General features: G+C 39.9%; 1 protein-coding gene across 1 annotated transcript in view; it reads right to left on the reverse strand.

Moving 5' to 3' along the window:
- Ptprt (protein tyrosine phosphatase receptor type T) overlaps positions 1 to 23998 on the reverse strand; it is a 1128608-nt gene that overhangs the window by 116368 nt on the left and 988242 nt on the right. Inside the window, exon 15 of the mRNA XM_052184183.1 lies at positions 1910 to 2058. Within this exon, the coding sequence (XP_052040143.1) occupies positions 1910 to 2058 (149 nt within the window). The remainder of the gene's footprint in view (positions 1 to 1909; positions 2059 to 23998) is intronic.

Raw genomic sequence — 23998 nt, forward strand, 5'->3', positions numbered from 1 at the left:
TGTTGTGCATCTTTTTCTAAAATGATTAACTTAAATGAAATCTGATGGAAAACGGAACAACTGCCTCAGACTTTTGAAAAATGTCAAGATTCCTGAAAGAAAAAATAAGGTCAGGAGACTTTAGGAAAACCAAATGGAAATGAGCTCCTTGGCTGGATCCTGACAAAAGAATCAGCATATTCTGGGGACACACATGAACTTTAAATGTGGACTTGCATCTTCAATATCATTGGAATGATGTCATAGTTCTTACAGAAGACTAATTCTGTTGTGATATGATGAAGAGTTGTTTTACATTATAGGAACCACATACCCAAATCTCTAGAGATAGAATGTTCTAGAAACCTCAAGTTAACATCTAAATAGCTCAAAAAAAATTCTGTTCAGTGAGAGAAAGTGCAACCAGATGCCAATATTGAAAAAATGTTACCATTGGTAAATATAAAGGATATGTGTAGTCTTTTCTTCTCAGTCTCTTTTGTCTCTCATCTATCATTTTGCTTGGAAAACCTTTCAAGTTTAATGCTGTGCTCCAACTTAGGGATCTTGGATCCTTGAGAAATGATCTATGTAACTCTAGGAAGCTGAGGCAAACATATCTTACCTACCAAATAAGATCAGCCCTACTAAGTGTCTCATAGGCTGATGGGAGAAATGAAGCCAGTGTGTCTGCATCATAGATGGTGAAATATTTATATTGGTTTCCTTTATTCTCTTGAACTCTCATCACTCCGCATCTTCTACACAGACCATACCTAAAGCAGTCTTTATGAAATATGGTTCCTTCTGTCTATAATGTATAAGATACATGGTAAAAATTTACTATTTTATTATCAGATCAAGGAAAGAACTAGCTTATAGCCTGGTTGAAAAAGTAGAGCAAAAGAAAGCTTTCTTAAGTCTGATCAACAAACAGGCTTATAATTACCCAGCCACGGAGCTCTCTTTTGGATGGGCCAACCATGGAATTTAAACTACTTATATTAGCCAAGGATGCCTTACTAACTCTTCATGAAGATGAGGATAGTCTTGACCTAATAAAACTGTGCTTGGAAACACAGTTTCGAGTATTAACATGGAACCCAACAGTCTTGCAATTTTAGAGATTGTTTCTTTAAACCTCAGTTTCTGAAATAATAGGGCCAGAGACAGAAACATTCCATGACTCATCTACATTATACAGGAAATGTGAGATAGCTTTGAGAATTGTGAGCCAGTAAGTTCAGTATTGCTTTTCCCCCCCTTTTTCCTTAAAATCATCTCTTTTCCTCCTCCCCTTCCTCCTCCTTCTTCTTAGTAACTATTCTTATTTTTAACTACCTGACCTGACTCTATTTAGGATGACTTGTTCCCATTATATCTGCTCAGGCATAGTTTCGAGTTGGTTGATTTTTGGTATATATGGTTTATAGAGATCGGCATATATTTGCACTGTGTATATGCATATGTATGTGAATATCAGCAGTAAATATAATTACCTCAATCATTCCTTACTTTATCTTTGAGACATGGTGTCTCATAAGACTTGGAGTTCAATGATTAGGCTAGACTGCTTGGTCAGCAAACCCTACAGAATCACCCTGTTTCCATCTCCCCAATGTTGAGCTTATTAGTACATGCCATCCTGACTAACTTTTTCTTTGTGTTCTGGGGATTCAAACTCAGGTCTTCATTTTCATATGACATGTTTATTGGCTGGACTACACCCCTCCAGTCCTATATTCTTAAATATGCCTTTTACCCTAGGTTGGGCTACCCTAAAATTTTGCCAAGGAGAAGACCCTTCATCGCTGATATCTCGGGAAAGCATTCTGATTTCATGATTTCCTTGATTTGGTTATTGTAAAGGATCCACAGAGAGGCACCCGGACCAAAATTAACTCCATTCACTTTAGTTGGCTTGACTTACTGAATCCATTAACATCCTGAGAGCTGGAGGAGAAGCCTTCATCATTGCGGTTGGTGCTGAGCTTGGTGGAAGGCTTGTCAGTCGAGGCCACAGGCCCCATCTCCCTCTGGGCTCCACTCTGGGTCTCCTTCTGCTTCTTAGCCAGCTTCCTTTGGGACATGTGCAAGGGAAAAATCACAGTCAGATGATTCTAGTTGCATTAGAGGACTGGGAAGGTAGGTTGGTCTCTTTCCTCACCCCCACATCCTCAGCACTATTATTTAATTCATTCAATAAAAGTAGAGGCAAGTATGGCTCTAAAATGTCAGGGTCAAGTAAACACAAGCCATTCTGAAACTATAAATCACTTAATTTAGTAGGAAATATGCAACTTAAGTTGTTTTATCTATAGAATGAGCATGTTATATATTTGAGCTTATAATAGGAAATCAGAAAGACTATGATGGATCCCTTACTTTCTTAGAGGGAGGAAAAGGTAAGGATGTTCCTTCTGTTTTCGTGCAGCTAAACACCCCCCTCCCCGCAACAGTCCCCATTCTATCTCTTTTATTAATAATAACAAACGATTAAGACTTCTATTCCTCACTAGGGAACTAAAAAGTGAAAGGCTTTTTTATGGACCAAACAATCTATTTTACTTACCTTTTAACTGATAAGGCTTGGATATTTCACAAGGAATACACTTCAGCCTTTCTCAAGGTTGACTAATGAAAGAACTCACCACAGAGCAGTAGACCAAAGTAGGGGTTGATGGTAGGTGAGGGTAAAGATTAGTCTTTTAGCTCAAAGAAAGAGAATCTAGAGCTGGACTCAACTCATCGACATTCCTATAGGAGCAACAGTCTTAGACAACCAGGGAGGCCTTTATAATAATAATAGTATATAGGAGTATTTCTCAAAGTTTGGTGTAATCTGAATTACTTGAAGAAGTAGCCACCAAGATCCCTTAACAGTCCTGACACCAACTACTGAGGCTAAACCTCTTTTAGCATTAGACAGACATGAATTTATAGCCTACCTCTGCTGTAGGTTTACTGTTCTCTGTCCATAGAACTTTTCTACACAATGAGGAGTAGCCTCATCTAGATATAAGAATTAAATGAGGCAGCACATATAATATAGAGAGCATACTACTAGCACATAAATGACAGCAACCACATGGACACTGCTATGAAGTCCTTGCTGATTCAGATGACCACATTCTAATGTCTCAACCCACTCCCAGCAGTTCCACTGTGGAATTCCACCTGTCTTTGAATTATACCAAGTGACAGGGGTTTTGATTTCTCACTGGGGGACTGAAAAGATCAAAGGCTTCTTCTTTTATGGATTAAAAAATCTGTTTCACTTAAATTTTAAATGATGGGGCTTAGGTATATCATAAAAGATAAAAAAATATCATGACCCTTCCTTGCATGTGGTCTTATGGGCTTTCCCAACATGCATATATCTAAACATAGTTGTTATGTTCCTAGCAAATGGAAAGCTATGGGCTAAATAAGTCTCTCAAAGATAATTCTCTGAGTCTACTGCTCTAGTCTTTACAGAACCTGGCTTTAACCTTAATCTTTGCTATTCTTGTGTCAGCCTGGAAATAACAAACATCCTAAGGAGGCAAAACTAACTGTAACATAGAAACCATGTCCTAATCATGAGATAGGTTATTTCAAGAGTTAATGACATCTTCCTCCCACAAGGAGCATCAAAGGAAAAAATAAATCTGGATGGAGAAGTATTTTAGAAGGTTTTATCTTGGACCAACTCACAATTGATAGCCTCCTCCTAAGAACATGGGTCTAGTATGTAGGTGTAGACTATATAGAATGGCAGATGGCACCTTTAAATGAAGATAACTTGAGAAGTCTTTGTTTATAAAAAGGACTGATAAAACAAAAAGGTTGTTGGGGACAGAAAGATGGTGTAACACAAGAGGGACAAGAGACGATTCCCAACTACGGGCCCAGGGAGACAAGCAGGTAAAGATCTAATCAGAATCCCTAAGAGTTGAAAAGAAAAGTCCAGAAGGGCAGATATTTTCTAGTTAGTTCTAGAAGAGCACACGGGGGAAATTGTGGGCCACTATTATACCCTGACTCCTCTTTCCCCATCCTCTCTGGCTTCCTACAGCAGCTCTCATTGGCTGAATCTAATTAAAAGCTACAGGTGTTAAAAGAGGCCTCTGAGGGAGACCCTGAAGAACACATTCCTGCCGTGGCAAACAGGGCAGAGCAAAGGACAGAGTGAACCTAGATCTAGACTGGCATCTGGACTGAGAAGAAAAAAACCTTTATAATTCCTCATTTGGCCATAATTGAAGATCCATGAAGCCTAAAAGTGGAACTCTTCATTTATTTATTCCTAAAAATTGGCCTGGGGAAGGAATTGCACTCAAGAAAAGAACAACATTTTTTGGTTATTAATGGTTTGGCCACAGGCAGACTGTTGTATCCGTGGAACTACTTCAGGCAGACAGCAGAATGACAAGAAATCAAGCCTTGCTCAGCCTGGCCCTTTCTACCATCATCAGTCAATCAACAGGCCAGAGGACGAGCAACATAAGACAAATGAACAATTTTGTAGCTGATGGCATTCAAAATTTTATTCTTCATCCATTATCAAAAAGCAGTGTGTTTAAAAATGTATATGTGACCTTCTTAATCATAAATTTGAAAGGATATACAGCAGATATTTTGCCTCCGTCTAAGCCCGCTCACATTGCCCCAGCAGGAAATAAAAGGAAATCTGATAAGAGAATTAACTTGAAAACTACAAATGAGTATGAATCAGAGGCTTTAATATTTCCTTCGGGGCAGAACTTCCAGCCAATCTCATTCCATTCAGGGTAGAATAATATAGAGTTGTCTTCAACACAAATCATCGACCTCCAAAGGAATAATAATATTCAAAAGAGGTCTCACTGCTTCTTAGAAAAGTAACATTTTATAGAAACATTTGGGTTCAGCCAAATACCTATATAAAAAAAGAAAAGAGAAAAAAGGAAAGAAATCCCGAACCTCTCCAAAACATAGAGGTATTTAAAAAAATTTAAAAACTGAGCTATAAACATCAGCTATATGACATTTATGTTAGCTACCTTTACATAAAAATATCAGAGACAATGAACTTAACAGAAAAGTTTTCTTACTAGTCATTGACTGGGTGACCCCACTTGATTCTTTGACTCTAGCAAGGGTTGAAGATTTTACATGTTCATAGCAGGCATAGCAAACTTCTCAGCACAAAGCCAGAAAGCAAAATGATGTGCATAGGCTGAGGTCTTAAATGCCCTCCTTAGCTTAAGGACCTCCATTAAATCTTACCTTTCCACAGCATCTTACAACATTGCACTTGGCCTGGGGACTAATATATAATCCTTAGGGATTGGGTGGGGCTCCTCCAAACCATAGCAGTGCCCTGGGTATGCAGGCCATGGCTAGCTGAAACTTCCTACTTGTTTTGGGGATAGGAGTCCTGGGTGAGTGTTTTGGTAATGGACATTCTATGTGAATGTTTTGGCAATAAACACAGTCCTAAAGTTGGAAATGGAAGAGGCACAGAGAAAAGAAGACACACGCTCAAAGCTAGAGATCTATCTCTATCCTTTGAAATTCAAAATTTAAAAATTACAACTAATACCGGTAACAGGAAAAAATTGATACTTCCTGCCACTACCAAAGACTTTTTACTTATCTTTCCCCTTTTATTTATTTTTTTCTCTTCTGGAGAAAACTCAAATCTGAAAATATCCAATATCTTTAAAAAGTGCACTGGGCTTAAGCTTAGCTTCCCATCCATTCCTCCTAGAAAACAGGAATTATGTTCCCCCTACCCTACACTGCTCAACACCCTTGGCCTGGATGTTTTCTTATTTCTTTCCGTTGGACATCTCTCTTCATCCTTCAAGTTGAAAGTCATTCCAATGTCAGACCTTCTCTGAGGCTTCTTGCTGTTCCACTAACAGAACTGTAATTTTCTCCTCTCTGGCTGACTCATTCCTTCAACAGATATTTGAGCACATACATGTATCAAGCTCTGGTAAGTGTAAAGAAAGCCTCATCCTCCTCACCTTGACCCTCTACAAACCCAGAGATAAAAGATGAGGACAAACATTAAATAGGTACAGACATAGAGAATCACAGAGATGGAGAATGCAAAGAAGAAATATTTGGTGCTATGAGAGAGTTAACCCTTGTTTTGAACTCTGGCTGGAGACCAGGTAACATATCAACACCATATTGGCTAAGTCTGCATCCATGCCTGTATCAGTCTCTCAACTCTCACCTGAGGCAGCACCTCTTGGGAGAAGGGCTTTTGACTCCATGGAACTACTCCAATTTCTTGCTGAGAATCTGGCACCTAGCCCACACTCGATAAATTTGTTGCACAAATTTCCATTTAAAAAGTCTATGATTTGGAGTGTAGAAAAGATGGTTATCCTGATCTAAGTACAAATTATAACCACTTCAAAAGTAGATAAGTACAGCCAAAGAGAAGGGGAGCCCTGCATGGCATCAGCTTGTGCCTTGGAATATTTTGAGTAGATAGCTCAGTATTTCATTCATACAATACTGACAGAATTAGTGGAACATTCACAGAAATCTGTCTGTCTGTCTGTCTGTCTGTCTGTCTGTCTGTCTGCCTGTTATTGTTAACTTTAGATCCCACAGACTATCCCAAGTCGCAGAATATTAAAAAATAAAACACCCAAATAGTCACAACTCCAGGCGTGGTCTTCTCATTAATTAAGGTATGGATCCTCAGGGCCTTTAACACTCAAGTACGAGTGACTTTTCTGAACTTGCAAATATTTCTCTAGTGGTTTTGTGTTTCTTGTTAATTAGGTTGCAGGATTTCACCAGCAGGGGGTGCCAAAAGCTGAAGGAAAGAGGGCACACAGAATCCCAAGGACTCTTCTGCACAGTGTTCTTAGAGCTGGAGAATGTTTCAAGACAGTAGTCTGAACCAACTAAAAAAGTTCTCTCTCCTATTGTTAACTTCTTCATCCCTCTCCTAAAATAGTTTTCTTCCCCTTTGCTCATGAGGTTTTTGGACAAGTAGTTAATATACACTTACTTTATACCTGTGGGTGCTAGACAGAATATACCGATAAAATAAAACAAACAGGAGTCCATGTCAGTTCCTGCTGGGGATAAGAGAATCCCCACTGCCAGAAGAGTTCAAGCACAGACTGGAAACTTTCTCAGAATAGAGGCAATGAGGGAGTCCTACACCACCCTTACCCCTCCCCCGTCTCTTCTTATCTTGGAACAGGAGCATGCAGCATCCAGATTATTACTGGAAATCTTAGCAGTTCCATTTTAAAAAGATATTTCCTGGAAATGACCAGCCATGCACACTCTCCTGGGAAGACACTGACCAGGCATTTTTTCCTTCCCAGAGGGCTTTGTCTCTGACCCACCCTTCAGTAGCATCTTTGGGCAGAATATCTTGGTAACTCTCAGAGACTTGAACCTTGCAGCAAGAAGGTATTGTAATCCATAGTATGCAAAGAAGAGATAGAGGGGAGAGACATAGAGGTGGCTACATACCAACTAAAAGTAAGCCTTCTTCACACACTTTACAGAGTGTACAGCCATAGGCCACATAACTGGTTCTCTATCTAGAATTGCCACTCATAACAGAAAGAGGACTACACCGTCTCTCATTTCATAGAAGAGACTCCCTCTTACTAAGCCTGGACAGAGGGTTCTTAGTCAAGGCACACAGCACACATAGGAGTCATAGAACTTAGTCCCTGCTTCCTGCCTTTAAACTCAGACACCTGTTCCAACATTCTCCTACATCTCTTCTAGGGATGGGATTAGAGATGCAAATAAGGTGACACTACCCTATGCTGAGGGAACCACATACTTTGATGGCAGGACACTGAGAAATCAAGCTGTAAGTGAGCTTGAAGTTTCCTTCCCGCTGGCTAGCTTTCATATAATGCCAGGAGGAAAAGCCGGCTACCTGCTGGAGGATAAAAGCTCTCAAATAGTCTTACCCAGCGGTGAGCCCTCTGCGCTGCAATACTAACCTACCAGGGAATTTGTGGCCACGGGGACAATAGTGATGGCTGATAGAGGGCTGGCTGGCAGCTGTCGGGTTGGCATTGAGGTTTGATGCAAGGAGGGAGCTCATGCCCAGCACTGTAAACCTGATCACCTGCACATGAGAAGGAGGTCAGAGAGGCCACAGGGTGAACATACTGCTGTTGATTTGCTGCACGGACAAGGTGACAAAATGACTGCTAAATACTTATCTTTATACAAAGTGACTGCTAAATACTTATCTTTATACAGGTAGACCTGTGGTTCTCCTAGCCTTGGTCAGAGAGGCTTCTGTTGAAAGTGACAACAGTTAATTCAGAGACTCATAAAGCATCAAAGTGGATCAAAGCCATGAGAAGAGCAGAGTACTGAGTATTTGTCCCTAACTGAGGCATCCATTCTGCCTTCTCCAAGGCTTAGACAGCATCACTGAAGAGATGCAGAAAGAGCCCAAAGACTGAGCATGGACTCAGTCTGCTCAATGCTGAGCCCCTTGACATTCCGACACAGAAGGGGATGCAGTACAGGGTGCCCCATTTCTCTCTAAGAAGTGAGAGGCAGTAAATCGTTGTGGGGAGGGGGGAAGTCATAATCCTCCAGTGGTGTATGCATTGGTCAAGTGCTTTTCCCCCAAGTAAATAATGCCTCACCTATCCTCATGTAAGCCAGCCATTAAAAGTAATGGGCAAGAGTCAGAGAGGAACTTATTGCAAAGAACTAGTGGTTTGCCAGGAAGGGAGAAGAGGTAAGAGAGGGTAATGGTGGTGGCAGTGATATGGGCAAAGCACATTATATATGATTATATATATATATATATATATATATATATATATATATATATATATATATATATGTGTGTGTGTGTGTGTGTGTGTGTATGTGCACATATGCATATATATATGTGTGTGCATGTATATATATATATAATATGAAATTGTGAAAATGAAAATAAATTTTTATAAAAGCATATTTACACATTTCACACAATCCAATCTCTTATAAACACAGCAAAATAAAAACCTCAAAACCCAAACTTGACTAACTTAGATATCTTCTAACTGTAATGGAGGCTGAGCTACATCCTCTCAGCGTCAATAGCATGACTTGAGGCGATGAGTGTGTGCAGGGTTTATAGTGTATTACAGCATTATCTCTTATACCCAGCCAGGGATGGTGAAATAGTTAACACATACACAATAGTGGCAGACAGTGTGTCATTAACACCCAGTTCCTTGTCAGACTACTGTGTGAGTAAGCTACCATACCACATAACAACCAGGCAAAGATGGAGTGAGGTAGCTTCTAGCCAAGGAATACAACAGATCACCAGCCATCCTTAAACGCTATTTGACTTTATTTAATTTTTATATATTTGTATATTTATGTGGGTACACATACATTGTGTTTGATCTGTATGGAGGCTGAGGCCAACATGAGCATTCTTTCTCAAGAATCAGCCACCTTAGGTTTGGAGGCAGGGCGTGTCATTGGCCTGGAGCTTGCTGAGGAAGCTAAGCTGGCTGGCCAATCAGCTCAGGGAGTAGCTAGCCTCTACCTTGGCAATGCTAAGAGGACAAGTCAAAGAAGCACCTCTTTTTTTCATGTTGGTTCTAGGGACCAAACTCAGGATCTTATGCCCACACAGCAAAAACTTTACTAGTTGAGCCATATCCCCAGGCCAGAGGAGAAATTCTAGTTGTTTTAAGCCATCCAGCATGCACTACTTTATCATAGTAGCTTTAAGAAACTAAATGCAATTATAATAAAAATATAATACACGTTGCGTGCTCATTTAATAAGATTTTGCACTGGACTTCCTTTATTCCAGGCACTGTTCAAAGACTGTAGGCATGGTGTATTGGGGGCTTTAGCTATAATTACTATATTGTGAGCAGTGGTATTGCCAACACCTCACAAATGAAGGAGCAGGGCAGACAGACTTAAAAAGATTCACAAAAAAATACCCAAACTTTCCAGAGGCAGAGCCGAGGTTCAAACCCAGGTAGTCAAGTATCTGGAGGATCTCTAAGAATATTGTTGTCGTTCTGTCAATCAAAGCATACAGCTTTCTCATCTGCCTCCCTTCCTCCCAGGCAATCAGACACCTGCACATGCATATATCTGCAGAGAGTTCGCATCTTACACTGAGCATCCTGTCTGCCCACTGCCTCTGTTAGCCACCTATTCTGAGACTTTGGGGCCTTTGTGTTAGAGCTTCTCTCTTTCCCAATGTTGGCAAAGTTACACAAGTAGGAACAGCAGTAGCAGTTGTTATTATGGTTTGAATGCCCAAGGGACCATGGCCACCACCAGTCATCTCAAGTCTTCTGTTATCTAGCTTTCTATGCCACTGCTTCTGTGGCTCTATCTCAGCATTTTTCTCTTAACTATGTCTATCTCTCCTGAAACAGGTTCTTCTTTTATCTAAGGTGCAGTTAGACCCCGCTGGACAGGCTCCTGAGTTGGCCCAAATAGATCGAGCCTAGCAGAGGACATGCAACAGACACAAGGGCTGCTTCCATATGTGCATATGGACAGATACACTGTCCCAGACCAATGGGAAAAGTAAGGACTCTCAAGCCAGACTGCTGAAGCTCAAACCATAGTCTATCATTTACTAACTCTGTAGTCTTGGGTAGTTCCTCACTTCTCTGTAACTCAGTCTCCTCATGTGTGAACTAGTGTCGAATATTGCAATTTCTCTTACTGCTCCAGGGTAGATACGGTGATAAAGAATTTTCAAGTACTTACACCTGGATGTGCTGTCAACGGACTATGCGATGCTTGTTGAATAATAAACAATGGAGAGGGGAGCAGCTCTTCGTAGGAAAATGAGAGCAGAATCCACGGTTCAGATGCTGGGTGTCATCCCGAATGCTTTCAAGCCACAGAGCTCGGAAAGTCCTGGCCTAGGGAGGCAGCCTTCCCAATTTTAGTGCTATGGAAATAGTATTGACCTCAGCCCTGGACTGCCTAGGTTGTAACTCTCAAAGTGATCGTGATAAAGTCTCCATCTTCATGGGGGTAATGGGAGTTTGCTCATCTGTAGAATAATCAGATATATTCTCATTTACTGAATAACTTGTACTGATTAAAAATGGTCACTTGTGTCTGAGGTGATAGCACAGTTGATAAAGTGCTTGCCTTGCAAGCAGGAGGAGTGGAGCTCAATCCTCCAGAACCCAGTTAATAAGAGAAAGCCAACATAGAGGCCAATGCTTGTAATCTCAGTGCTTCGAGGCAGAAATAGGTAAATGCCTGGCATTTGTTGACTACCCAGTCTAGTCTACTAGGTGAGTTACAGGCCAATGAGAGACCAGGAAAGGGAGAACCAACATAATTATAATCTTTAAAAAAAGAGAAGAAAAATGAAACCAAATATCTAAAATAGATGGCATCTGAGGAATGACAGGTCTTCTACATACATGTACATACAACCTCATACATGCATGCACCTACATGTTCACAAACATACATCATCTTCATCACCATCGCTATCATCACCATCATCTATTCCAAGAATGGTATATCTCTTCTTTTGACATATCTGAGGTTTTTGTTTGTTTTTAGCCTTTTAAAAATTATATATGTATTTATTTAAATGTAGGTATGCTCTGTCTACATGTACACCTACATATCAAATCCCTTTATAGATAGTTAACGAGCCATCATGTGATTACTGGGAACTAAATTTAGGACCTCTGGAAGAGTAGACAGTGTTCTTAACTGCTGAGCCACCTCACTAGTGCCTGCATTTGGTTTTTATCTGAGCACACCAAAAAAATTAAGATAACTATTTTTTTTTGTTTGTACCTCTCTTGTCCCCCGTCACTTGGTGCAGATCTTGCTTACAGCACAACAAGCCAAATAAGACACCAGGGTAGATGCTCCCACAGGTGCTCAGAGACTATTGTAATAGCAAGTCAGAAGATACTCAGTCTCTTACTGAACAATGCCAACCTCAAGAACCCATGCCCTCTGCTGATGGCCCCTTCCAGAAGCACAGTGCCCTGCATAGGTGGGATGCAGCCCGTATTAGTTCCTATTTGTGTTTCTGTGCTCCAGCACCTAATTCAGCACTTAGTGAAATATTGTAAGTTCTTTAATTATGTTATATAAATGGATGGATGGATGGGTGGGTGGATGGAACTTCCATATTTGAAATTCCCCATAACTTCATATTCAACACTATTCTGTACAAAGTGCCTATACTTGAACGACTCCTTCTTACTGTTGTAGAAACTGGCTTCATTCCAAAGAGGGGAACAGCAGGGATTCTTCAGCGTGTACAGCGTGTGCATGCATCACACACACTCAGCTGCTATGTTTGGGATGGGCTTCATTCTTGGAGCTTTAGAATTTTGTAAGTCTAGGGCAAAGCTAAAAATCTGTACATTTCTAAGTTCCTAGAAGATATGGGGAAGTGTCTTTTGAGAAGTACTCATCTATAGGACACCCTCCCTTGCTCAAGAGAGGAGCAAGTACCACTTCTCTGCGCTCCTTCCTCTCTTAGTACCTAGGACCACACTTAGCCCCTCCCATTGACATTGGGCTTAAGGATGAATACCATTTAAGCTAGATCTACTTTCTTGAGACTTTATTCTAAAGGAATAGTGAAAATAAAGGGCATAACAGATACAATAAAGTGACTTTGAACTACTCTAGTTCCTAAATGCACTAGTTCTATCAACTGTGGCACTGCAGATACTTTAGATAATACATAATGTTGGTTAGCATCCTTGATCCCAACCTTCTAGATGCCAGGGGCTCCATTACTCTCAGATATAACATTAAAAAATGTCTCTGGCTGGGTGTGCTGGCAAACACTTATACACCTAGCCCTTGGGAGACTCACACAGCAGACTTTCCAATTGGAAGCCAGTCCACACCACACAGTGAAACCCTGCTTTCAAAAAAGAAAAGATCTGTAAGCATGTCTAAATATTTTGGGGTCAGAGTGGGGAATTTTTCCCACCAGTAGTACCTATTTTAAATGGAATGCTTTCATTTTTTTATAGATTCTATTGTGTGTGGTTGGTACCTTAAAAACAGCTTGAAACTTCATGATAGCACCATGAAGTGGTGGTTATGTCTTTTTGTTTTATTGAGGAGAAATCCTGGGTCCCAGAGGGTTAATTCTAAACTCATAAACTGGGTAAAGGGAACAGGTGGGTTCGAAGCCTGATTCTTCAGTCTTCAGTCTTTCACCTCCTCGGAGCTTCTATTTAATAGCACGCAATCCGTTACAGCCTCGTAAATGTCTAACAATAGGGAGGCAGCTCAGTAAATTACAATACATCCCCTGGATGGAATATTATGCAACTATTAAAATGATGGAGTGCCATTAAAGATGAAAACTATGTAACAACATGGAAAAATGCTAACTGGATTGCATTAAGTTAAAATACTAAAAAATAAAACCGTGTCTACATTGTGATTACAACCACGAGGTAGTGCATCTGCGTGTACGGCTGATAGAAGAGAGAAGACATTAAGGATAATTTTCCTTTCCTTTCCTTTTTTTTTGATATTCATTATTATCATAGTAGCTTTGTGATTTTTTTTTATTTCTAAGTAGTAGCAGGATACTGATGAAACACAGGCTCTTAGGATTGCCACAGATCCACTTGAATTACTGGAACTTGTGCTACTGTGAACATTGTGAGTGCAATGAGTGTGGTAAAGGGTTGCTGACCTTATTTCTCCCCAAACAGCAATATCACAAATATGTTTTTGAACATAGGACCCTTTCACTGCCCTGTCACTGCTTCCTTGAAGCACAGCAAGCCACGGTGCAAGAGACAACCACCCTGAAGGCATCAGTGCAGGTCACTCAGGGAGCAGGGGCCATTAGGAACATGCAGTCTTAGACTGGCAGACATGTCTGTCTGTTAAAGGCACTGAGCGGTGTATGCCGGTCTCATGTATTATGCATCAGGGGTGGCCTGGCACCCTGGCTCGGCCGCGCAGGAGAGGCCTTGCGAAAGGAACATCTGATGAACTGATTGGTATGTCAAAATGTCATTAAGGATAAATTAATGGACGTGTTACTTTGGCTGGAAGAGATAGTGCCAGCAAGACATCAGGCAGCCGGCAGGCTGTTTTCCAGCCCAAGACAGACGGCGGCTTGCAATGGAGATTCATGGTCTTTATGCTGTTGTGAGATGCTTTGCAGGGAGAAGAATAAACAGAAATGCTCCAGCACTTAAGCGCCATAAAATCACAAGCATGAGATAAATTAATTAGTGTACACCAAGAAGGCGGCTTGTCTGTCTGCACTCCTGGGGAAAGCAAGAATAGATGGCATTGAGCTAGAGATGACAGGTCCCAACACCAGCCTCCAGAGAAAGCAATTGAGTTTAATGGGCAATCATAAACTGCAGCTGATGGAAAGATAAGTCTGGTCTGGATTTTTTTAAAACAGAAAAACAAAAATAAAAACAAATAACAAACCAAAAATGTTTTCTCCCTACTACTTCCAAGCCCTTTGTGACTCTGGGCTAGATGTGTAGGGAACTGAAGAGACCTGGGTACTGGCTCTCCTTCTATCATCAAGGGGGGAGGATTATAATACACCCAAACTCCTGGAGCTACTCTTGGGGTACCTTCTACTATCCTAGATAGGAAGTACTTTATTCTCTTGTACTAGGAGGTTCACTACTTCACAGCCTGTCTCATTGTTAAATCATCAGTATCAGAAAGCTCTTTGGTTTTCCCTAGCATATTTCTTCTTGCAAATAAATAATGAACTATTCCTGGGTGGCAGACCCTGGGTGCTCTCTGCTCATAGCTTACATTGGAGGAAAATGAAGACCTGGGAAGGTGAATGATTACTAAGAGTACATGTCTAGTCCATGGAGGGACCATGATCCAAAGTCAGGCCCACAGAGAGCAAATCTTAACATCTCGACAACCTACCACTCACTTGTAATTACTGTAACCACTGCTCACTGGATGGGGTCTGATTTGCAGAGCAATGCAGCCCATAGGAAGGCACAAATATGGGTGCTTCTTTTGGGCCTATCCTGGGCACTTAGATAAACATCTGGCTTGGGTTTGCCAACCAATCTTTAATGCAAAATTATTTTGCATGGAAAGTAAGTTATTTTTCCACTTAAGACTTACTCTTATTTGTGTCTTTTGAAAGTTAAATCAATTGGAATAATTGTTTTTCAAAATATGGAAATCAGTTTTATCCCTATATACTAACAACAAATAATGAGAACAGGAATTTTGAAACATCAATACCATTTGTAATAGCATGGAAAGAATGAGACCTTCAGGCATAAATTCACTGGTCACACAGAGGACTACACATCAAAAACTATGTAAAAAAGGGGGGGGAGGAATTCAAAACAAAACAAAGGCAAGATGCTAGGGATGTTAGTGAAATCTGCAGTCCAAATATTACATGAGCTGAAGCAGATTAGGAAGTCCAAGTCCAAGCTGTCTACATGGTAGATTCATGACCAGGCTGTCTACATGGTAGGTTCATGACCAGACTGTCTACATGGTGGGTTCATGACCAGGCTGTCTACATGGTGGTTTCATGACCAGGCTGTCTACATGGTGGGTTCATAACCAGGCTGTCTACATAGTGGGTTCACAAGTAGGCAAGCTTGCATACTGGGTTCAAGTCCAGGGTGACTGAATGAAGAGTTAAAGTCCAGGCTGCATACCCAGTGAGTTCAAGACATTTATGTTATCTTGTGGCTGCCCAGTCTACTTCCCTTTATAGATCAGTTAGTAAGGCTGTTTTCTTCTAGAAGAGAATCGAAGGAGACCCACCCAAATGAAGAGGCAAATGACATTTCTAGGCCAAAAACTTGATGTCATAAAGACTGCAGTGCTCACATAGTCAATGAGAAGACCTATGCAACCCCAATCAAGAGCCAGAATGATTCTTTTCAACATGTGGAATCGCCATCATTTATTTATTTAAAAGAAGGAAAAATAATACTCTTCAAGCCTCAATTGCCCAGAAAAGATCAACTGGGACATATTATGTTAAATAAGTTCATCATTTAACTACTCTATAATCAGTTACTTCTGTGTCTGGTACAGATGAATTTAAATCAAATCTCTCTATGGCACAACCCTTTTTATAGGACATTAGTATAAACAAAAAATGTGTTAAGAGATTACATTTAAAAGTGGGACTCAAGAGGCCTGTTTAGAAAACAATCACAAAACAACCTCTACTCTCTCCTCTCTTAATCTCTGCCGTTATTTTTCCAATGTGGATTATAAATTTCATACCAATTATAAGAAGACAAATAATTTCTCTGTTTAAGTTCTTGTCTTATTTATACAGAGAGCATATTTAAAGGCATAAGATATTTCTTCTGTGGTTTTCTGTCTGTTTCTTTTCCTATTTTAATTTGAGGCTGTAGTTACACTTTTAGGTCAGATGCAACTTTGAACTGTATTCATTGCATTTTATCTTTGGACTTGGGTTCCTAAACTGCTCTGTAGGGAAAAGACTGTGGTCTTGTTGGTGTTCTTTCCATGTAGAGAAGTCTCTTTCAGAATCTTTGGCACATGCATCTCAAATGCAGCGTAAGACTATGGTACTGGTAATGGCATCCCCGTGTTCTCTTTCTCAGGAAGCCCTTGTCCCTGATCAGTTTTGTGAACCTTCCTTTTCTTTTATTAAACTTTTAAAATTTATTTTTATTTTTATTTTTTTGAGCCTCCCTTTTCTTAAATTTAAAATGGAATTTTCTCATTGGGTTAACATAAAGATTCCATGAAATACCTATGTGAAAGACACTTGTAAATTGCAAAGTAATAGTAGACATAATGGGGCTGGAGAAATGGCTCAGCAGCGACAAGCACTTGCTGTTCTTATAGAGGATCCAAATTTGGTTTCTAGTCCCTACATCAGGTGGCTCACTGCCATCTGCAACCCAAGCTCCAGGATATCTGGCACCCTTTTATGGCATTTCAGGGTTTAGATGCACACATATGCATGGGAACAGAAGGAAACAGACATACAAATACATAAATAAAATTTAAAAAAATATTGAAAGTAGAAGTAGACATGAAACCAAAATATAATAATCATATATATACATATATGTATATATATATATATATATAATATATTCAGTTCAAAGCTCATAGATGGTGTGTATATTCCACATTTAAAACATCCATTTGTAAGGGGATAGGCATGTTTATACTAATTTAAACAACACACAAGGTTCCCAAGCTCCAAGACATCTTATGGTTCTCTTCTGATGTCTATAACTTTTACTGTTTGATGTCAGTTAATTTAAAAATCTGGACAACCCTGCTATACCACTCCTGGGCATATACCCAGGGGATTCCCCAGCATGTAATAAGGATACATGCTCCACTATGTTCATAGTAGCCCTATTTATAATAGCCAGAATCTGGAAAGGACCCAGATGTCCCTCAGTGCAAGAATGGATACAGAAAATGTGGTATGTATACACAATGGAGTACTATTCAGCCATTAAAACAGTGAATTCATGAAATTCTTAGACAAATGGATGAAACTGGAGAATATCATTCTGAGTGAGGTAACTCAATCACAAAAGAAGACTCATGATATATACTCACTGATAAGTGGATGTTATTAGCCTAGAAGCTTGGAATACCCAAGACACAATTTACATATTAAATGATGCCCAAGAAGAATGAATAAGAGGACCCTGGTCCTCAAAGGCTCAGTGCATCAGTGTAGGGGAATACCAGGACAGGGAAGCAGGAAGGGGTGGGAAGAGGGCTTATGGGACTTTCAGGGAGGGGGGAATCCAGGAAAGGGGAAATCTCTTGAAATGTGAATAAAGAATATATCAAATAAAAAAATATGAAAAAATATTTTAAAGGCAACCCAGACTTTGTACTTGTATAACATTATCTAATGTTGTCCTGGTAAGTCTGCACAGTGAGTCTAAAACTTGGGATTACTATTCTTAATTCACAGATGAGGAAACAGAAGCTTAGATTAGATAATGGTAAGGCTCCAAGTCAGCCTCGACAACAAAGTAAGACCCTGTTCCCCACCATGTAATAAGGATACATGCTCTACTATGTTCATAGCAGCCCTATTTATAATTGCCAGATGCTGGAAAGAACCCAGGTATCCCTCAACAGAAGAGTGGATGCAAAAAATGTGGTATATCTACACAATGGAGTACTATTCAGCCATTAGAAACAATAAATTCATGAAATTCTTAGGCAAATGGATGGAGCTAGAAAACATCATACTAAGTGAGGTAACCCAGACTCAAAAGGTGACTCATGGTATGCACTCACTAATAAGTGGATATTAACCTAGAAAACTGGAATACCCCAAACATAATCCATACATCAAATGAGGTACAAGAAGAAAGGAGGAGTGGCCCCTTGTTCTAGAAAGACTCAGTGAAGAAGTATAGGGCAAAACCAGAATGGGGAAGTGGGAAGGGGTGGGTGGGAGGACAGGGGGAGAAAAGGGGGCTTATGGGACTTTCGGGGAGTGGGGGGCTAGAAAAGGGGAAATCATTTGAAATGTAAATAAAAAATATATCGAATAAAAAAAAAGACAAAAAAAATAAATATGGTAAGAAAGGAAGAAGGAGGGAAGGAAAGGAGAGGGAGAACAATTGAGTGAGGGAAGGAAGAGGGAGTGCTAATGTCCAGCACTAAACCCAAACTTGTACCTTTTACTATAGGGCTGTTTATTGTTTGGTTATTATTGTCCTCACTGGCTCAAACAAAACCAATATGTAACACCCTTAAATGACGAGAGGTGAGATTATAGAAGTATAATGTACTGAGCATGTTCCCCCTCCCCCATCCTAGTTACCTGGGAACATACCCATGGTAATATATATGATCAAAGTATCCACCATGAAGTTTCCTTTTTAAAAAACAGAAACAAACAAAGCAAAACAACACCTTAGGTCCCACTCCTTCATGGTACCTTTTGTGATTAGAAAAGATAAGGAAGAAGAAAAAGGAAAAAAAAAAACCCAATGGCCAAAAATTCTATTCTCATAGTTTAGATCTGAGATTAGATTTTTTTTTTTTTAATGAGAGGGTCTCTTCTAATCCTGTTGATGCTCAGATGATAAATGGTGTAAGGAAGAAAGAATAAACTACAAGGATTCTTTTGGCTTTGCTCTACTTTTTAAAAAGCACATTGTTGCTAAGGTGTTTTCTGAAACATAACTACTCTTCTTTAGTTTTGAGGCTCAATTTGGTTTATAGGCTTAATAAAATTGTATCTTCACATTTTAAAAGGATTCAAGTCTCGCATTAACAATAGCGGTTTTATGCCACTGCGCTTTCCATGTTCCTACTTAAGCACGTGGGTGGTTGTAACTTATGCAACACTCCCCATATTGGAATGTTTTGAACAGGGGTTCAAAGCCACTGGGATAAAAAAAAAACTTGCTTTAGAAAGCAGCTCAGCAGCCATTCTCTCTCTCTCTCTCTCTCTCTCTCTCTCTCCCCTAGGAGATTTGGAGTGATACATGTAATGAACATGTTTCTGAGGAGACTAGTCATGGCCAAGGTATATTGGTACCCAGACCATGATAAGAAATCATGTCATCAAATAATTACATACAATTTAAATATGTGCCCAACACAGTATCACCATTTCTTAAATGACCTCTATTCATTTATGAACAGCACAAGAGTTACCTAGTCAACACGTGTAAAAGGAAATGGTTAGGTCGACAAGATGGCTCATGGGCAGAAAGCACCTGCCACAAGGTGACAACCTGAGTTCTATCCTCAAGACCCACATGGTGGAAATAGAGAGAGCCAGCTTCTACAACTTGTCTTCTGATTTCTACACACATGGCACAACAGGCATATGCCTCACCCTATATGTACCCCAAAGAACAAACAAACAAATAAATTTAAAAAAAGGGAATGGCACCACAAAATATCCTGTCCTCTGTAGTCTTTGCTTATCAAATGCAGGATCTATCATCACAAATAAAGTCATTTTAACTGGTGACTCTATAGAGCCAGAGGCTCATGGGAAGTTTTTGGTTAAATAAAGGTCATGCCTCTCCTCTTCCAAATTCCTTTCTTCCAAGATATTGGATTCTCAAGCTTTTCCAACTAGGGGAAAACCCTGGTTTCAGGTATAAATAAGCTAGTGGACTTTACCATAACAATGTACTCATCAACTAGTTGAATTCAACTCTCTCAAATACTTCTTTCAGGTTGTGGAGTTTGACTTTCTTTCTATTTGACTGCCTCCCTTTCTCTAGAGCTCCTACCCTTGCACCAACTTACCTGAGATTTTGCCATCAGGAAGGTGGTGATGTGTCTGGTGAGACATTTCATAAGAGAACATGAAGGCCCTATGTTCCTAACTTGTGGGGCCTTGCATTTTAATGGAAGGTTTTGACAGCTAGATCATACAGAACAAGTCTGCACCTCAGTACATATATTTGCAATTAGCCATGGTAGAAATGAAACTGCCAACTGCAGCTTTTTCTTCTGTAGACTGATACACGGAGTCTGCTAGAATTAAATAACATTGCCTAAATTGATGTTTCTGGCCAGAGTCACCAATTTGTCTCTGATCTCTCTTGTTGGTGTCGCCACAGATGGATGCCAGGCGAGGATGAAAGCAAGTTATTTTGTGTTCTATACAAATTTCTCAGAGGAGAAATTTTTTATAAAGTATAAGAACCACTATCTACAATAATTCCACAACTTTGCTCCTCTATTTCTCTCTTGGATACACCCAACAATTGTTGATTCTACAGTTCCACTATTTTCTAGTGATAATCACCCTGTATATGTAGTTTACTACTTAATCTCTTAACATAGCTCATTGATTCAAGGACTGTCAGTGCTATTGGCAGGTAAGCAAACTGAAATCCAGGGATCTGGGGTTCACAGCTGCTAAGCAGTAAAACTAGGATTCAAAATTTTTCTCTGACCTTTTCATTCCCCTTTCTTCTCCATTTAATTATTTCTCTTTTATTTTCCTTGCAAAGTCTTTTTTACCCCAAGGATGCCACAAAACCAGCTATGAAAAATACAGGTGTGGGTTTGTGTCTGTATTTGAAGATGGTGTGATCAAGAAGAAAAGTAATTGTAAAAACCAGAATACTAGGAAATCTGCTTTGAAACAGTCTCTCCTAGAAATGGCTATGCGAATAAGTTGGATTAATGGCAACATCAAAAGACACGTTAATGAGTAAGAGGGAAATTTTCATGGGGTTCCATTCCTAGACAAAGAACTACAGCAAGTAATGGTGACTGGAAGGAAGAGAAAGGGCCTCTGCGAGGGATGTGGTCCTCAATGGTTATCCACTACAAATGGTCAACCCTGAGACCAAATACCTACAAACATACAAACATACATACATACATACATAATTATACTAGTCAAAGAACTTTTTAAATTCATTTTATCAATTTGAGAATAGGCAATTATGAAAGGGGTTAAGGGCAGGTGTTTGGAAGGTGCTGTAGGGGGAAAAGGGACAGAGGGAGATTATGTAATTCTATTTTAAATAAAATATTTTTAGGACATCATTGGGTCATTTAATGCACAAGAACTTTCCTCACAGTTATCAATGACTGCCTCCCCTTTAGATTTTTAGTACTCCTCTTTCATGTACTTAGCACATTAGTTTACAACTACTTGTTGACCTGCCGGTGTCCCTTTTAAGCTGTAAACTCCCCCAAAGAAGAGCATTTTTACTAATTACTCAGAACTTAGCTCTTCAACTGACACAAAGAAATTACTTGGTATATATTGTCTTCTCTATGTGACAGAAAAGCCTCATTCATGAAATCCCAACAATGTTACCTAACAAAACCTGCACAGTAACAACACCAGTTACCGTGCCAACCTGGGCAAGACTCCCCACTAGATGAAGAGCACCAGGCAGTTTACAGTTGCTGAGAAAGGGAGAATTTGTTTTCTCCAGAGATGAGCCCCTGATTAGTTGTCAGTTGCAAGTGGCCAGCTCTAAACACACGCATGTATATAGCAGCAACTCTACGTGAATTCAGCAGTGTTCATTAACACACAGATGAACACGCACACATGCACACCTCCAATAGTAACAACAACAACATGGTCCTTGAGTTTGAGAGGGAATAGAAGGGGGATGGGAAAAGTTGGAGAAGGAAGAAGAAGGAGAAAACATTTAAACTCAGTACTCATGTATGAAATCATCAAAGAAAGGAAAGAAATTCCTTAGTACATGATTTTGAATGAAAGCCTCACCTTCCAGAGCTGCTCTGAAATAATGCTGCGACTCCTATTTTATGGATGAGAAATGGAACCAGAGATGGAGTTAAAGATGTCTCTACAATGTCAGAGCCAGAGTGCCCAGGGCTCTTTTATGCTCAGCTCTATCATCTGTCTCATAATGCCTTGCTAAATACCTCCAAGCCCAACCAGACAGGGAGATAATGAGTGGAAAAGCACTTTGGTAGAGATAAAGCATTACACACAAGCAAGATGTAATCATTACCATCAGCAGACACATCTCAGGGCTTAACTTAAGCACTTCCTTCCATTGAAAGCACTCTGTTAAAATATCAAGAAAGGCATTGACAGTGTGTACATCCCACAGTTCTATCTTTCCTAAGGTCCTATTTGCAAGTATATGTCTTACTTTGAAAGAGGCATGCTGTATGTAGTGTTTTCAGAAGTAAACATGCTTCTGTTCTGGAGACATATTATTAAGAGTTACTATGACTGAGTATTTGGGTCCCTGGTGGTTTGATGGGGTCGTGTCAACAAAAGGATATTTCTATAGTCTTATCTGGAATATATTTGGATCTGTCTCAGGTAGGGCTATATAGCAATGACTCCATGGTTTCATACTGGCACAGATAACAAATGCCTATGAAGAAAATTGCCTAAGGAAGGATTCTTTAGAACCTACCTACTAAACAAGGAAGGAAGGAATTACCTTAAGTGGCTGATTCACAAAGTGCTCATAGGCTATGAAGAAAGCATCATGCTCTAGGGAAAGGCACAGAACATACTCAAACCCATTTGTCTCTTAGTGATCAAATTACTTATGAGCCAATGGGAGTGTCGCAGACAGAATTTTGTACTGAGACTCAGGGAGACTGACAGGCTCACCCTGTCAAGAAGAGGGTGGAAGAAACCAAATAGTGATGCAGTCACAACGATGGCTTAAGGCAACCCCATGGGAGACAGGGTGGCTTTGACAACCCTGTGTTGACTATTACCTACCCTATAAAGCTACTGGATACACCTGGAGGGGCAACATCAAACAGAAAGTGCTGAAAAGGACAACCCAGAAGCCTCTATTCTGGTGACTAGTCTGTCCTTCTAGAAAGGGAATCAGGATTTGACAACATGGGAGCATTCTCTCTATCCACACTTCAGACACTCCTCTCTGTCAGTAGACCACCCACACACTTTCCTTTACCATCTTTGTAGCATTCTAATGCAATTGTAGTGTAGAAACACTTAGAAGCCTAGCCAGATGTTTCTTCACTTCAAGGAGTCATTGATACCTGGTTGGCATGGAAGCTAATGTTTAGGTGTAAACTTGAAAGGATGGAATATACATCTTTTCTGATCACTGGAGAAATAGTTACTTTGTATTTTCCCTGATTAAAGTGACAGAGCTCTGGCTTATAGATTGGCTCTGTTTGGTATTCATGACTAATATGGTTCAACTCTAATCCAATAGCATAAACAATAAAGCATCCTTCAATAGCACTCCCTCCCCAAACTTATCTGTACACATGATCTAGCCTACTGCATTTATATCTATCTCATTGTGACAGCTCTCATTAATTTCATGCATTTATAATTGTAACATGCAACCTTGAAAACAATGTTTCTAGTTTGAATTCAATATAAAAGTACAAAACCCATGGTGATCTGACAGCCTACCATCAACATATGCCAAAATAAATAAAAATGGATATTAACCAACTCATGCTGAATCAAATATTATAACTCAATAGAGATAAAACAAGCGTAGAGGGCTACCCCATCATAGATAGCCACTCTTAAAGATGTATGAATTGCTCTGCATACTGAACTACTTGT

This window comes from Apodemus sylvaticus, chromosome 5 (genome assembly GCF_947179515.1).
Source record: "Apodemus sylvaticus chromosome 5, mApoSyl1.1, whole genome shotgun sequence".
Classification (NCBI taxonomy): domain Eukaryota; kingdom Metazoa; phylum Chordata; class Mammalia; order Rodentia; family Muridae; genus Apodemus; species Apodemus sylvaticus.